The sequence below is a fragment of the Vidua macroura genome (assembly GCF_024509145.1).
Source record: "Vidua macroura isolate BioBank_ID:100142 chromosome W unlocalized genomic scaffold, ASM2450914v1 whyW_random_scaffold_38, whole genome shotgun sequence".
NCBI classification, from domain to species: Eukaryota; Metazoa; Chordata; class Aves; order Passeriformes; family Viduidae; genus Vidua; species Vidua macroura.
In genome coordinates, this window is record NW_026530535.1 from 4,434,303 (window position 1) to 4,450,196 (window position 15,894).

Here is a 15,894-nt window from a genome sequence, read left to right on the forward strand (position 1 = left end):
TGTGTGCCAGTCTGGCTTCTAGCAAAAGGTTGTCGATCCACACACGAAGCAGGATATTACCCCTTCCAGACCCCACCTCAAGGGGTTCCTAAGTGCCCGTTCAGCTGGCGGTTGTTCCCAGTCAAAGGCTAGATGGCAACTTGTTGAACTTTGGTATATCCTTCCCAAGAATACTCTGTCTCTCTATCCTCCCACTCTGTGACTACCGAGTCTCCTGATGGATGAAGAGACTGACTTGGTTCAAGCTGAAACCACCTGTGGAGAGCCTGTCTGGGAGGCCAGGCTCTCTCGGCCCGGGCTTGGAGTTCTGCAGCCACTGTGGGCAGATCGCCTCTCACTTGTAACAAGAACCAAACAGCAAACCCCGTAATGCAAAGGATCTCCCAGTGACAGCTTTTAACACTAAAGGGCAGTGCTATCGCACAACAAACACTTAACTCTTAGCCCAGCCGGGTTCGCTGGCTACTTTTGCAAGCCCTTTACGAACCAGCGATGCTTTTAAGCGGTGCTTGTAACTCCCAACTTATACCACACTCCTACTGGCTGCACTATCAGCTAGCGGCGTTCAAAGCAGCTCCTCAAACCGCGGCTTGTGCCCGCACCACGCTGCCCCCGCTCGCCAGAGACAGCCCGTGCCACGCATGCGCACCACCCGCTCTATCAGGTAGTGTGGCTGACTGCCCCGCGCATGCGCTCTCCGGCACCGCCGCGCCCCCTCTCTGTATCTTAGTAATGCCGCACCGCGCTTCACACATACACACACACACACACAAGCACGCACGTCCGGATGTAACAGACACACCACACCGAAACTGGGACACACCACACTGCAATCGGGACACAACACACTGAAATCGCGATTTCTCCCTCCCCGAGCCGCGCTATCAGCTGGGGAGGTCCTCCCGCCTTTTACTAGTCTGGCTTCTAGTTACCCGCTGGTTATTCCCCTGGAGCTCAACATTCACCTCATCCCCCTCCGACTCATCTTGTACCGAGTCGTCTTGTACCGGGGCAGAGGGTTCAGGATGTTGTGGTGAATGTGGAGGTAGGGGTGGAGGGGGAGGCGGTATGTAGGGTGGAGGGGTGGAATCGGGTAGGTCTGTATCCTCTTTCAATCTTTTCTTCTTCTCCCTAGTACTAAGCGCAAACAACTTAGTGTGAGTTTCCCCCACTATCTAGAGGGAGGCGTACTCGCTTTCCTCTAAGTTCAAGGGCTCTTTAGAACTCACATAAGTATTTAGAGCCTGACATATCTAATCCCTAAATGAGCCAAACACTGGCCAGTACAAATGGTCCGCTCTTATTTATTTCCCTCCCCAAACCTCTGTGCAGTAGTGCACCATTTTCACCTTGTCCTTTCCTGGAGGGGAAGGCATCCTAATTTTTAATCATTAGTCCTTATGGACTATCTGGAGGAATTTGGGGAAGCTTTACAGGGTTTCCCCCACCCATGGGACCAGAGGGCTTGCTTTTCCTCTGTCCCATCTTCCGGAGTGCCTTCTTACACACACCTCTACGCTTCCCTCAATTCGTGGCCCAGCCCGTCGCCGGGTGTGGGAAACGCACTACTATGAGGTCCACACACACATCGTCTCACAGAGACGTCTCACTCATCACACTCTGGGATCCCAACCCCAACCGAGCGGCCCCCCTTCCCTTTGAACGGGGCAACCTCAGTAGCCCCGAAGGACCACTGAAAGGTACTTACACAGTCCTGTGTCTTCGCCCGGGACTTCGTGCACAAAGATTAAGGGGTTGCCGGCTATTCTTTGCTTGCCACCGAATTTGGGTTCGTCAGTAAGGGTCCCAGAGGGAAGACTCCTGAGCGGGGCTCGCTGTCAAGGCAGCGAGGGCGCCTCCCCGTGAGGAGCTTCCAACAGATAGCCCTTATCCGAGTCACGGCACCAGATTGTTATAAATTGAGGCGAATAATTTGTTCAGCCTTTCGAGAGTCAATCAGAAATTTATTGATTACAGCAAGCGATGGCAAGCAAACAACGCTGGGTGCAGCCGGGGAGTCAGTGCTCCGCCAACGGCTCACACCGTTTCCCCCTTCCCACAGTCTTTTTATACTCTCTTTCTTCCGTGTCCGCGGTATCTCTGGGTGTACTCTGCGCTTGTGCCCTCTGTTGCTAGGGGGTCTTCTTTTACTCTCTGGTGGTCGTTTGAGGAAGGCTCCTCTCTTCTTCCTCTGTGAAAGTCCACGGCCCTGTAATGGTCTTTTCCATATAAGGTTATATGTTATATGCGCCTAAGCTCAGGTCTGGTTATCTACACAAGGTTTCCCCTTTGGATTCCTGTTATTTACACAAGGCTTCCCCTTTGGTTTTCTGTTATCTACACAAGGCTTCCCCTTTTTGTCTTGATGAACAAAGAGTCTTTTCTAACTTATCACACCGCTGCCCGACCGTACCCTCCACTGCCGCATTAGCTGCGGCCGCCTCCATCCCGCCGGGTACGTGTGCCCCCACTGCTGCAGCCGCCGTTCCCTTTCCCCCCGCGGCCCCTAGTTTCCCCCCCACATCCCCAGGTGTCCCCCCTACCCCAGCTCCGAGTGTCTCCCCTACCCTGACTCTTGTGGTCCCCCCGGTAGTACCTGCCTCCGCCCCTGTCTACCCTCTCCCACCAGCTGTCGGAGCAGCAGGGATTCCCTTTCCCCCCATCCCCTGCGGAACCCCCCCCTCCGGGTCCTTCTCCCCCCGCTCCACTGGGTACTGCGGTTTCTCCACCGGGTCCCCCCCCCACACCCTACCGGGAGGGAAGCTAATCGGAAAAACCCCTCCCGTTTACACACCAAAGGCTCCAAGCATTAAGTGTACTCCGGCTGGAGCTCTAGTGCTGATTCTAGGACATCTGCCTCTACCTCAGATGACAGTGATTCCTCAGATTCAAACGGTGAATTTGAGGATCCCTGAGTTCAAATCAAAAGGGAAGCAGCTTTGGATAATAACTGGGAGTTCACTGAAGAAATAAATGTCCTTGCCGCTCCAGTTAAATACAGAAGGGGGTGCCCCCAAAATGGAAAACTGTTCCTTACACTGAGCTCAGAGAAAACTGTCGCATTTCCAAAGATTTTGGCCGATATTCCCCATATTTCAAAAATCTCTTACAAGTAACTTTTTCTACTCATGTCCTTGTCCCCCATGACCTCTGGCATGTTATGTCCCTCCTCCTATCACCTACAGAGCTACTTCTGTGGGAATCAATTTGGAAAAAAACAATTAAAAACATTAGTGCAAAATTACCAATCGGAGGCTATCCGAGCTTATCTCACTGTAGAGCACTTGAGAGGGGAAGGAGAATATCAAAACCCACAAGCTCAAGGCCAAAATTTATCCAAAGCTGCTTTAGAGGACATTAAAAATGCTGCTCGGAATGCTTTATTCCAAACACCTGATGGTACTACCCCACAACTAAGTTTTGCTGACATTCGCCAAAGCACTGATGAACCATATATTAAATTCATTGACAGATTAAAGGATACTATTGATAAGCAGGTTGATTACCCAAGGGCTAAATAGGAGCTGCTCAATAAACTAGCAGTATCCAATGCAAACAAAAATTGTAAAAAAAATCATAAGGGCACTCCCTCCAGGCCCTGAACCCACCATTCATCAAATGGTGGAAGCCTGTTCCCGCCTCACAACCACCGAACACATAGTAGCCATGGCTGTCAGCAAAGGAGTAGCTGAAGCCTTTGTAGCACAAAACAAACAGAACATGCGATGCTATAAGTGTAATGAACTTGGTCACCTCAAGGTGAAATGTGATAAGGACTTTGTGCAGAGATACCCCTCCACTGGTGTCATGATCCGCTAAGACAAGCGGGGTGTCGTGATGGTTCATTTACCGATCTCAAAAGTGCAAAAAGGCAAACTGCAGGGGACCATCAGTTTAATCACAACAAATGCACCTTTATTAAGGGCCAACAGCAAATGCGATAGAGGGGACAGAAAAGGAAATAAAGGATAGAAAGAAAAAGAGGGGAAAGGGGATTATAGCTACCACCATCGAGATGGAATCCTCAATGGTCCAGCCACATAGATTCGCCATCGTCCATGGGGATTCACCAAAGTCATCTCAGAAAGTTACAGTTTATATAGTCTTTAGCCAAAGCAAATGGCATCTGGCCAGAAGGTGGGGAAGATTGATGGGCCATTGTGAAGAGACCCCTTGGTCCGTGAAGCAGGTGCAGGCATGCAGGGACAAGCCACCACTTGTCAGAACCTGTTCGAAGTAGTGTTCTGTGGAAGCACAGCGAGCGCACCTGCTAACAGTCACTTGGCAAGCGTCCACCTCGGCCAGGCCAGAACTCCTGTCAGGGGTCTTCAGGGTCCTTGCGAGGGTCGTGAGGCAAATGAAGGAAACTTTGGACCGTCTCTTACAACTGGTTGTCCCTCCACTGCATGCCCAGACTGTAAAGAACATTTTAAACACTGTCTCCAGTTTCAGTATCACCAGCAGGTCCAACGTCAGCCCTCTCAACAGCAGCACCAGGGAAACTTCCCATGGAGCGCAGGGCAGCACTGCACGATGACACCAAATGCCAAGCCGTTCCGTACCCCTTTCCCCACCATCTCAGAGAGCCCAAGAGCAGAGAGTGTTGTGGTGTGATTTCATGGTTTACCCCAGAACCCCGGTTCTCCCCTGAAGTTGTCCTCCCAGGTGTGTCAATCACTCCTCCTTTCCCCACCCTGACCCCTGCTGAGCACTGTCTGTCACTCCTGGCATTCCAGAAGTTTGTCGAGTGATTAGGCAGATTCAAAAGATGCCCTCCACCCCCGGGGGGGCATTGGGCCATCCAGATGTCCTTTGTCCCTTGAGACCTCCTCTCCCATACCTGGTTGGTGGGCTCCCTATCCCTTCCGCCCTCCCCTCCCCCTGGTAAAAGAGAGGGGAACCATGCACTCCGGGGAGTTCTGATGGAGCAGTGACTGGATTCAGAGGCCTGTGGGCCAGAATAAAAGCTCTGGATTAAACCCTCCATCAGAACCGACTCCTTTCCTTCACCATAGCCTTAAAGGCTTCTCCAACAGCAGGAAACCTGAGGAGCAGACGCTCAGCGAGAGGAGGCTCCATCCCGCTGCCACCTGAGCTCCAGCTTGCCTGGACTTGTCTCCATGCACCCAGCTGCAACATCCATCTAGCCAAAAGTGTCTCTGGGGTGAAACACCACAGTTGCTGCTATTTGGTTCAGCAGCAGGGGCCAGACAAGCCAGGGCACGTCCCAGTCTCGATATTGGTAACTCCAATAAGAGAGCAGAGAGCGAGCAGACCCAGGGCCGTGAGGTTTTATCAGGTGTCCCATGGGAGGAGTCTTAAGATCAGATTACAGCCTCCTCAGAAAGGGAAGGCTCAGCTCAGCTTCCAACAGGGTCAATTGCTGCGATCCCCCCATCACCCCGGCAATGGAAACAGGTTTCGCCCCTACGTGTCCCAATGGTATTAGGGTACACTGCGCACCAGTATCAACTAAGGCGTAATATTTTGGTGGTTCTGATGTGCCAGGCCATCGGATCCACACCGTCCAGAAGATCCGGTTTTCCCGTGCCTCTTCCTGGCTAGAGGCAGGGCCCCTCTAACCCTGGTTATTATTTCTTTCCTGGATATACATGGTAGAGGTATCTTCAAGGGGATCTGACAGATCATACTCGGCAGCTTGGTCATGGGAGGTTGAGGCTACTTTCACTTTACTGGAATTCTCTTGGTTAGTGTTTCCCTCCTTGTGTTGACGCACCCGCGCTGCCAGGACAGAAGTAGGTTTTCCATCTTACCTTCCCATGTCTTTCCCATGGTTACGCAGAAAGAACTATAGGTCAGCCCGTGGGGTGTATCCTCTCTCTCTAGCTGGGGAACGTTGAGCTCTGACTTTGGGGCCTGTGACTCGCACTGGTGTAATATGGGAACTGTTCCTCCTCACCTCCTCCCTCATCTCCCTCATCTCCTCTTTGAGTTCCTTGACTACAGTAGAGACATGAGCCTGCATTGGGCCACTGATCATACTTTCATCATTTCTAAGCTTGTTGGTAACAGAGCCCACTGTCTCTCGGTTGGTATCGGCATTAATTGTTGTAATGAAGGTGGTGTATTGAGATGGCCCTAGATTTGCCAGACTCTATAACATTTGTCCTGTGCACCTGACCTTGTCAGAGTCATTATCATGCTGTCTATCCTTCCTAAAGCGTACTTTTAATACTGCTACTTCTCTCAACTGTTGGATCCCTTCTGCAAGGGTTTTACAGTGCATTCTATGGTGGTGTTCCTGCATTCTCTCCTTGTGGACAAATTTCTCTCTGACACTTATTAAAAGCCGCTCCCAGAGGGAAAGGGACCCTGGCTCTTTTACAAAAATCTGATTCATACCTGAGTCCTGGGTCAAGGGTCCCAGATTCCTTGCCTCACTACTATCCAGTTGGATGCCTGTACTTATAAGGTTCTAGACTCGAAGTAGCTAGGTTGTATAAGACTCACGTCCCCGTCGTACAATGTCTTTGTGCGGATTACGGACACTTTCGAACGTCAGGGACTCGGTGATGATTGCAATTTCTGGCTCCTTTGTGGGTTGTGAGGGCCCTCTCTTATCTGGGTGCCCTGGTTTCATTTTAGATCTCCTTGTTTCTACAGGGGTAACTGCTGCTGGCTGTGACTGCCTTTGCAGTTCAGCTGGAACCTGGACAGTTGTAACATCTGTGAGTTCCACTGCTGCACTATTAGACTCTCCCTTTTTGAGGCAGGGGGAGGGCTTTTCATTAGATGGGGAAATGTACTCTTTCAGCATCTTGCGCATCTCCTTCACCAGACCCCCACCCAATCTGGGTAGTTCATATTTGGGGTGGGCTGTGGGGCAGGGTCAGGTTCTGGGGCAGCAGCATCCTTAGTCTTTGGTGCTGTGTTAGGTTCTGGGGTAGGTGTCAGGGTGGTTATCTAAGTTAATCTTCTTTTATCTCTAAATGTTACATAGAACAGGCCTAACAGCAACACTAGCCACTGTATGATATCATTAGTATTTAGAGTGGATCTGAACCCTTCAAAAACTAGTGGGGCAGACCCAAAGAGATGGTTAAAGGGTTGGGAGAAACTTTCCCCTGGTATCATTTCCTTACAGTAGGTGCCATTATTAAAGTAACCCCAAAAACATACAGTTAGTGTGTGGTAGCTGTGAATCCATGTGCCTGTTTTCTAGAGGAAGCTAAAAATCCATTAATTCCTCACCTTATTCACCCATAACACAAACCGGATAACAGCCACAGTAGCCTTGGTTATAGGACCCATGTTTAGATAAGGGCCTGCAAATGGGAGAAATATAGCCACGATTACGTGCCACCTAAACCAGGGTAGGCTGGACCACGTGGTGTCGCTTAACGAGGTTTCTATAGCAGCACACAAGAAATTAGATTACTCAAGAACTGTTATTCCCTTTTTTGTTTCTATGCCCTCGAGCCTCATGTGGGGTGCCAAAATCTGTCTAGGTTTGGAAAGACAGGTGTCTGTTAAAGAAGGCAGGAGCCTCCTCTGAAATGGAAAAAAATGTAGACTCCTTCCCTCTGAATTGTTATAAATTTGAAATTAAGGGGGGCTCTCAGGCAAAAACATGGGAGCAGGAATAACAGTTCTTTATTAGGGAAGAAAATAAAAAGATAAAATAAACAATGTAGTAAACTAAAACAACACTGACAGAGTTAGAATACAACCTGACATCCTGTTGGGCAGGGTGTTGGTAGCAGTCTAATTGGAATTGTGGTTGCAGTCTTTCTGGAGTGTCAGGTGTGGTTCTGTTGGAATAGTGATCCTGTAGAAAAGGGTGCAGTCTTCCTCTGAAGAGGCAGTGGAAGAGGCAGCTGTTCCTCTTGGAAAATTTAGCGCAGAAAAAGCTGTGCTGGTGTGTAGGAATCCCTTGGTCCCCTCTGAACATGGCGGGGAATCCTACATGGACACAGATAAAAGACGAAAGGTGCTCTTCTCCTCGGGACTCAAATCCTGTTTATTATAGGAGCCACCTCAGATCCAGGCGGCGCCTCAGGGGGTAACAGAGGCCAAGGCGTGCCGAGGCGTCTGGTGATGTCCGGAAGAGGCCGAAGGTGTCGTCCAGGGGGGTTTTGAGCCCAGGGAAAAAGGGGTGGGGCGGAACTGGGAAGCCACATCCAATGGGACACAGGTGAGGAGAGGGGGAGGGGGAAGCAGGTCAGGGAGAGACCACCACACCTGAGGCTTTGGGGGGGGAGGGGAAAGGTGTGCAGAATAGACCAATGTGATATGAACTCCATAGTGCAAGATAAAAACTACCCAGTGCAAATTCTCAATCACCCAGTGCAAAACAACAACTAAATAACTATTTAGTGCATTACAACACTGATGGGCCAGAATCTCAAGACTATATGCAGGTAGGAATGCTTGGCTCCTCCCTCTGGGCGGAGCATCTCACAATGCAATGTTATAGTTCTTATCGATCATGCAAGTGACACTCAATGGCCCATTATCAGCAGATGTTTCCCCGGAGGGAGGATTGATTGTGGAAGAGATAAGGAAAAACTGCCTACTTAACACAAGACAACTGCCATACAGATGGCAAATAGAATACATCTTGCTTTTCAATCTAGGACATACTTTAAACAAGATTGTAATGATATGTTTGTTGGTCTCTTCTCCCTAGTAACAAACAGTAGGACAAGAGGAAATGGTCTCAACTTATACCAGGGGAGGTTTAGATTGGATATTAGGAAAAATGTTTTCACTGAATGAGTTGTCAAGCATTTAACAGGCTGCCCAGGGACATGGTTGAGTCACCATCCCTAGAGGTATTCAAAAGATGTGTTGATGTGTCACTTAGGAACATAATTTAGCGATAGACTTCACAGTGCTAGATTAACAGTTGGACTGGATGATCTTAAAGGTGGATCTGGATGATCTTTTCCAACCTACACAATTCTATGATTATAAGTCATCACATCTGGAACAGCACTTCTGCACAAAGAGAATTGGAGAGAGTTGGAAAATTCAGAAAAACAAATTTTACATAGGCATAGTTTAGATAGACGATCAGACACGTCCAGACTGTGAAAAACGCCAATCACTTGTTTTTTAAAATTTTAAAAGTTTATTAGTAATAAAAGAGTTATAAAAATAGTAATAAAATTAGAGTAATAAAAATGTGGACAATTAGGATTAGGACACTACGAGACAATAAAAAGCAAAGAATTACGGACGTCCGGATGGTTTGGGGCACTAAGCTGCCAAAAACATGCCTTGTGAACAAAGGAATAACCCTTAAAAGCAATAGCCTGTTGCATATTCATATATCTCATACATGATGCATAAATTCCTTGCAAATTAAGAATTTTTCTGGTTTTTGTCAACTTCTTCCCCTTAATCCTGGTGTTTCCAATAAAGACGGAGAGAAGGTAGAAGAATGTCTTTTTCCATAAGGAGGCAGTAACTCCTTAGGTTTCCTGTTGCTGTTATCTCTGTGCGAAGAGTTTCTTGATTATCTTATCCCTTTCTTGAGCTAGTAAAAAAATATCTTACATTGCATAGTTTCTATTTTAACATTATGTTGTAACCTAAAACTATATTTAACACACTACTTAAAAAGGATTAATACAGTATTACAAAATAACCCTCCATAATAGATATAGTATTCAATTTAATATTTGCGAAGAGCCAATTATTTAATCTGCATTTTTCACAAGACTAAACATCTATCATCATCTGCAACTACTGAGAGATAAATAATGATGTAATTCTTTACTTCCTAATTAAGAGAATCTATACTTGATTCTGTAAGTCATCTATGTAACAATTATTTTGCCGTGAAAGCTCTGGACCAGTTTTCCTCATCCAGTGCCTCAGCTTGATGCTGTTTGTTACCAATTAAGAATCAATCTTAATAAACTCTGAAATGAAGTGTACACTGCCTTTTAAGTATGACTACTCTGCATAACTATAACAATCTCAAAATTCTGATGCTAATATTCTACAGAACAGAAGACTTTTTAAGACCTCTTTAATAAGAATCTTAACATAATTCTCTCATCCTGGAAGTATTTTTTTCTCTTTTTACATAATGGAAGCAATAGGTAAGAGACTTGAAAAGCTATTAAATAAAATTGTGCAACTTTCTTGGAAAAGTGTCTATTGCTAATTTATTACAAGATCTTGCTAGTTTTATTTATGCTATAAACAAACACACCTATGTTTTGACAGAGCTAATAGCATGCCCAAATACATTTTCTAGAAAAACTGAAAGTGTCTCTTGTATCCTCTAGTTTAAGCCTTTTCCTCACTACTGCCCATCACCAGAATTCAAAGGTTTGGTTGGAGCATAGTAAGAGAATGAAACATGACAGTATGTTTAAGGTATAATAATGAACAAGACGTTCAAAGCCTAAATCTGCAACATTCACATTTAACTATTCATACTCAACTGAAAAAGAGGTTCAGCAACCAGTATTACAGTAACCCTGAAGAAAACAGATATATGGACTCAGACAGGTGTTATCCAGAGCATATTTTTAATGTAATCGGCATTTAGAGCCAAAAAAAGAGTAAGAGTAGAGAAAGATATTATTCCTTTTTTTTTTTTTTTTTTTACATTATCATTGAAGCTAATTTTAAAAAGAAAATGCAGTATTTCAATACATGGAATTGATATATTTGAGTTTATAATTCAAATATTTCAATCACATGGAATTTTTCTGCACAGGAAGTCTGTGATACAATGGAACACATAGAGTTAGTTAAAACCAAATAAACAATAACTTTTCATTCTGCTTACTGAGGGTTCAACAGTTACTTTCATCCTCATAGCAAAAAGATTTAAACAATGTAAAATAAACTATATTTAAGTCTAGCACATCTCTATCACATTCCTCAGTTACTTTGAAACATTAAATACCACTTCATTGTAGTCACAGAACACAGAAATTAGTGTTGTCTTTGTACTCACGTGTCAATATTTGAGAGTATAAAAGGCATTTCACGCTATAATTCAAAGCACAAGGAAGCTATTTCCAGAGTAGTCATATTCTGCCACTACTAACTTGCAGTTGATGTAAAACTGAGAAGAGGCATATGTCTTTTCTCTTAAGGTTTTTATTCTTTTTTAATACCTCAGTAAAAATTTTGCTATAGCATTCCATTTCTTCTATAAGATAGTGTTTTATAAAAGTGAAAAGAGTTTAATTTCAACCAGTTTCAAAAGAATCCGTAAAAGATTTTTTGGTCTTTCGGTAATATATAAAAATACCTCCTATCCAAGGACTGTTGCAGAGTATGCATGGGAAAAAAACCCACACTCTTGCCTTGCATTTTAAAATGTGCTTTCTACCATGTGCTTAACAATCAGAACCTCAGAGATACTACAGACAGCTGGAATCTTGTTACTGACATAAGCAATATAAAAATAGGAATATAATTTTAGAATTTGACAATAACAGCTTTTTCATTTTTTCTTTTTAACCACAGTATTTTTCATCTTCCTGGCTGAAGTATTTCAGTGGAAGTTCAGGAAGAATGCTTTGAGTATTCGTAAAAAAAAAAAAAAAAATCTAATTTCAGATGTTTCAACAAGTAATAGGGTATCAATATCCTTGTCTTAAAAAAAAACCCAAAAAACCCTGTGAATTATTTAATAAATTTTTATAGCTATATTTCACCCCTACAGAGCATACAATTTTTTCCTCAATGTTCTCAATATCTTTATGGGCTGACAACTTGGGTGCAATGCAGTTTAATTATTACAAATAAGAAAAAAATAAATCAGCCAATTTAATACAAGTTTACTGCTGCAGATTTGCAAGAGAAACAAATAGGATTTTCTTATACACAGAATTTCATACAGTATAGGTATATCATGGAACAAACACATGAAAGTGGTTTCAAAATAAGAGTTTAAAAGTGGCAATATACAAACAGCATTACTTTCAACATATCTTTATTTAAAAGTATTACAATATTCTCCCCAAGAATGGCTAAACCTGTTGGCTCCACACTGAATACTAAGAGAAAACACAAAACAGCCAAGAAGCGAGGACGAACTTTTTTTTTTTATGTATACTCTTTTATACTCTCAAGACATTCTTAGTCAACTTAAATCACAAAAGAAAAATACTCCAACATCAAATTTAAAAAAAACTCTCCTAAATAATTTTTCTTTTTATCTACTTAATTTGGCTTTTAAATACCTCTATCACCAATAAAAGCCTAAATCAACTTGTTGAGTTTCTGGAGCAAGAAACCCATTTACGGCCCATCACTGAAATGAAACACCAAGTCAACAATATTCAATATGCTGGAATACTAAATTTGCAGGTAAACTATATTCTACTCAACACAAATTAATTTCACTTAGACATTCGCAGGACTAATGTGCCATCATAAATTCTACTGCTGATCAACAGTAAAGTGCTGAATTATATTAAATACCTGAATCTCACCCTCCTTTATGAAATTCTTTTATAGATTCTTATCAAGTCAAAAGAGCCCTTTCGGTTGTAAAAGTTAAGCTATTATGCAAATATTATAAAAATAGGTAAGTTTAATTAGGAACTATATATTCACACAACAAACTGTTTTTTCTTAAGTACAGCTGACATAATAAGAGATAGGAAAAACATGCATTTATAAACATATTTAAAATTAAGAAGAGGACACACTGCTATAGAATTTCTATTACTCTGCCATACAGCCATTTACTATGTTATATCGATACTGGTGATGCCTATATTTCTGGACTGATAAGAATCACACCACCAACGTGCTTTAGTTTCTTTTGTAGCTAAAGAAGTTGATTTGCAAATTTAAACTATGGCATGCACTTTAATAAGAAATAGATGAAATGTATAATTAAGTTTCTGGTTCAACTTTGAACAAGCTTTATATCTAGTCACATAACCAACACAAGCAAGATATTAGTGCAAAAGGGAAGCTGTCAGTTGTACATGATGAGTACTCTTTCCCTAACTGCATGATGTGAGAGAACAATTATCAGATTAAAAGTTCAAGTGGATTAACATGAGAACAAGAGATATTTTTTTCTCCCAAACTTAGCACTGACTTCCAGAGGATCAACAGGAAAGCAACATCAGTTACAGCTAGAATAAAAAAGTTAAACCCTAGTTCAGAAAGGTGATATGTGTGACATTCACATTCTCTGGACAGAGAGACATAATTCTGTCACTCAGGATTTCTTGGAGAAGCACAGAGAGAAGAAAAGAAAACAATCTTTATCTCCGCTCCTTTGTTTTCCCCATGTGGAATGTGGTAATGGAGATTGTTTACCTGAAGTGATTGCTTGATTGGATTCTGGTGAAGGTTGTTTGGGTTCAATGACCAATCAGATCCAGCTGTGTCTTGGACTCACAGCAGAGAGTCACGAGTTTGTTAGTTAGATAGGTAAGTAAGAAGTATGTAGAATAGTATAGTATCTCTTTAAATAGTATATTAATGTAATATAGTATAGTTTTAATAAAGTTATCCTTCAGCCTTCTGATCTGGAGCCAGACATCATAATTTTTTCCCTGGATCCGGGGTTCGCTGCATTTTACTATAGATATGTAGGTACAAAATTTGTAATGCTATGAAGGCAGCATGCTCAAAAAGAGCTCCAAACAAAACTGCAAATCAAAATGGGCATTTAATTTGAAATTGGCCAACTGCTGCATAGAATTGTTCATCACAGTCACATTTAAGTCAGTGCATAGAGAAGATAAAAAGCACTTATGGTAGTTGCAAATATTAACAAGTCCATAGAAAAAGAACAGAGTAAAAGTAGAAATGCTCAAGCAAAACCAAAAAAAGATGACCCTCCAACTGTATAAAATCCACACAACAGTTGTAGTAAAAAGAAATCAGTGGAAAATATTCAACTCAGTCCTAAACACCTGACAGGAAAAAAGGACCAGAATAGACAAACCAATGGCAAACAATTTTAGGAGTCTAAATATAGCACTATATTTCTAAATAATCCACAAAATATCATGTATGGCATATTCAAATATTGGTTAACCAACTCTGCAGATGCAATTCTAACATTGCTTTAGAAAATGAGAGCATGATGGAGCAAACTAAAGGAATACTGATATATTGCAACAGTGCACAAGAAAAACATTGTCACCAAGCCATGCTTCAACAACAGCACTCTGTGCCTGCACACTATTATCTATGAAGCAAAACAAATTTCTCTAGCTTTTCAGGGATGTGCCCTGCATAGCATATGTTATGATTCACTATAACACAAGCAGCAAGACATTGCAATGTAGTATGATTTATAGGATGGATTAAGTTTTTTGCTATTTTTTTCTCATCCAGTAGATCGCTAGCAGTTTGTTTATACAAGTTTGTGGCATCAAAGTGTGAACCTGACTTGATAAGAAAATTCATTATTCCTAGGTGGTTGTTCAGTGCAGCAATATGTAAAGGACTGTTGTTATCAGAGTCTCTGACATTTATATTAGCACCACATTCCACCAGGATAGCAGTAACTTGTAGAGAGGGGAATTTACAAACTGGGTAGCGACCCACACATGTAGTATTCTTGTCAACAGCAAGATGAAGTGGACTGAAGTTATTCTTCCCTCTAGGCTGAAGCTTAAGAAACTTATATATAGTCTGTTTCTTAAAATGCTCCTGTTCTGAGGTGCAAGGTACTTTTTCCAACAAGCAAATTAAATGCAAAATGATAGAAAGTGCTTTGTTTAGCTGTATTGGATCAGGAGGACACTGGATTTGTTTCATGGCCCGCTCTATTTCAAGAACACTTTTGCATAGTATACCCATTAGATCATCAAATGCGACAGTAGCGCCTAGCAGGCCTTTTGCCTTGTCCTGCAGCATGAAGGAGAAGAGTTCAGCAAATGACAGTAAACTGCTGGCTGTCATAGGGTTCAGTGGATCTAGATTGCTCTGCTGCATGTCCAAAGCATATTTCCATAAGTTGATGCATCGTTTAAAGTTTCCAGAGTCTGCATAGACAGCACCTCTGTACCTAATATAGTAGGATGTATCTGGGTGAGAAGGACCAAGAATACGTTCTCTAATTAATAGTGCTTGCATTCTCATCTCATCAGGATCTGCAATAAGATTTTCTAGCTCTTCTAAGCTGTTTACTTCTTTAGCATAATCATAGGCCATAATTAGTGTTTGTGGTACAGGTCTGTTCAGGATACTAATCCTATCATTGTATCTCATTTCCATAGCTTGCTTCCAGTATTTCAAAGCACCAAGCAGATCTCTCTTTTTGTCCACAAATGTTGCTCCTAGAAGTTCCAGAGCATTTATACATTCTGTCTTACTAGTCTGTTCATGTTGGGTCAGGAAGTCCACAATATTTGTGTGGCCTGTCACACTGGCTGACAGAAGAGGAGTCATTCCATAGCCATCCTTTTCCATCTTAGCACAATACTTGAGAAGCATCTTCATGATCTCTAAACTTCCAGATTCTGCACAGTCATGTAATGCAGTGTTTCCTAGCAAAAGAAGAAAAACAATTACATAAATTATAATCAAATTATAGTCCAGATATCACCCCATTAATAGGTAAAAAAAAGAAAAAAGCTTTGACATCTACAAACTATGAAAGGCTTAAATGACAAGTTAAAAACATTCAAGATCTGATTAAAACATCACAGATACCACACAGTTATACAAACCAAAAATGCTTGACATTATTACCCAAAAGAATTAAACAGATTTTAAGGACATGTCTCATTATTCAAAACTTAAACCAGAATTCTCTACCACATGAGAAATTTTGTATCTGCTTTCAAGTATAAAACAGAAACCTAAGCTTGCCAACTTAAGCGGTTATATTTTCCCTTCTTCCCTCGTCAAATTTCCTTCATCCCTATCTCTATCCATAATATAAAATAAAAAATAAGATCTGTATAAAAATTAAAGCTG

The 15,894-nt window shown here is 42.6% G+C and overlaps 1 protein-coding gene across 1 annotated transcript; it reads right to left on the reverse strand.

The window, feature by feature from the left end:
- Positions 1-2,027: 2,027 nt before the first annotated feature.
- Positions 2,028-15,455, reverse strand: LOC128822740 (protein fem-1 homolog C-like). The gene is made up of 2 exons (XM_054004554.1): positions 13,276-15,455; positions 2,028-2,219 (listed from the first exon to the last, which is right to left on the reverse strand). The coding sequence occupies exon 1, from the start codon at positions 15,412-15,414 to the stop codon at positions 14,152-14,154; it is 1,263 nt and encodes a 420-aa protein (XP_053860529.1). The 5' UTR covers positions 15,415-15,455; the 3' UTR covers positions 2,028-2,219; positions 13,276-14,151.
- Positions 15,456-15,894: the final 439 nt, after the last annotated feature.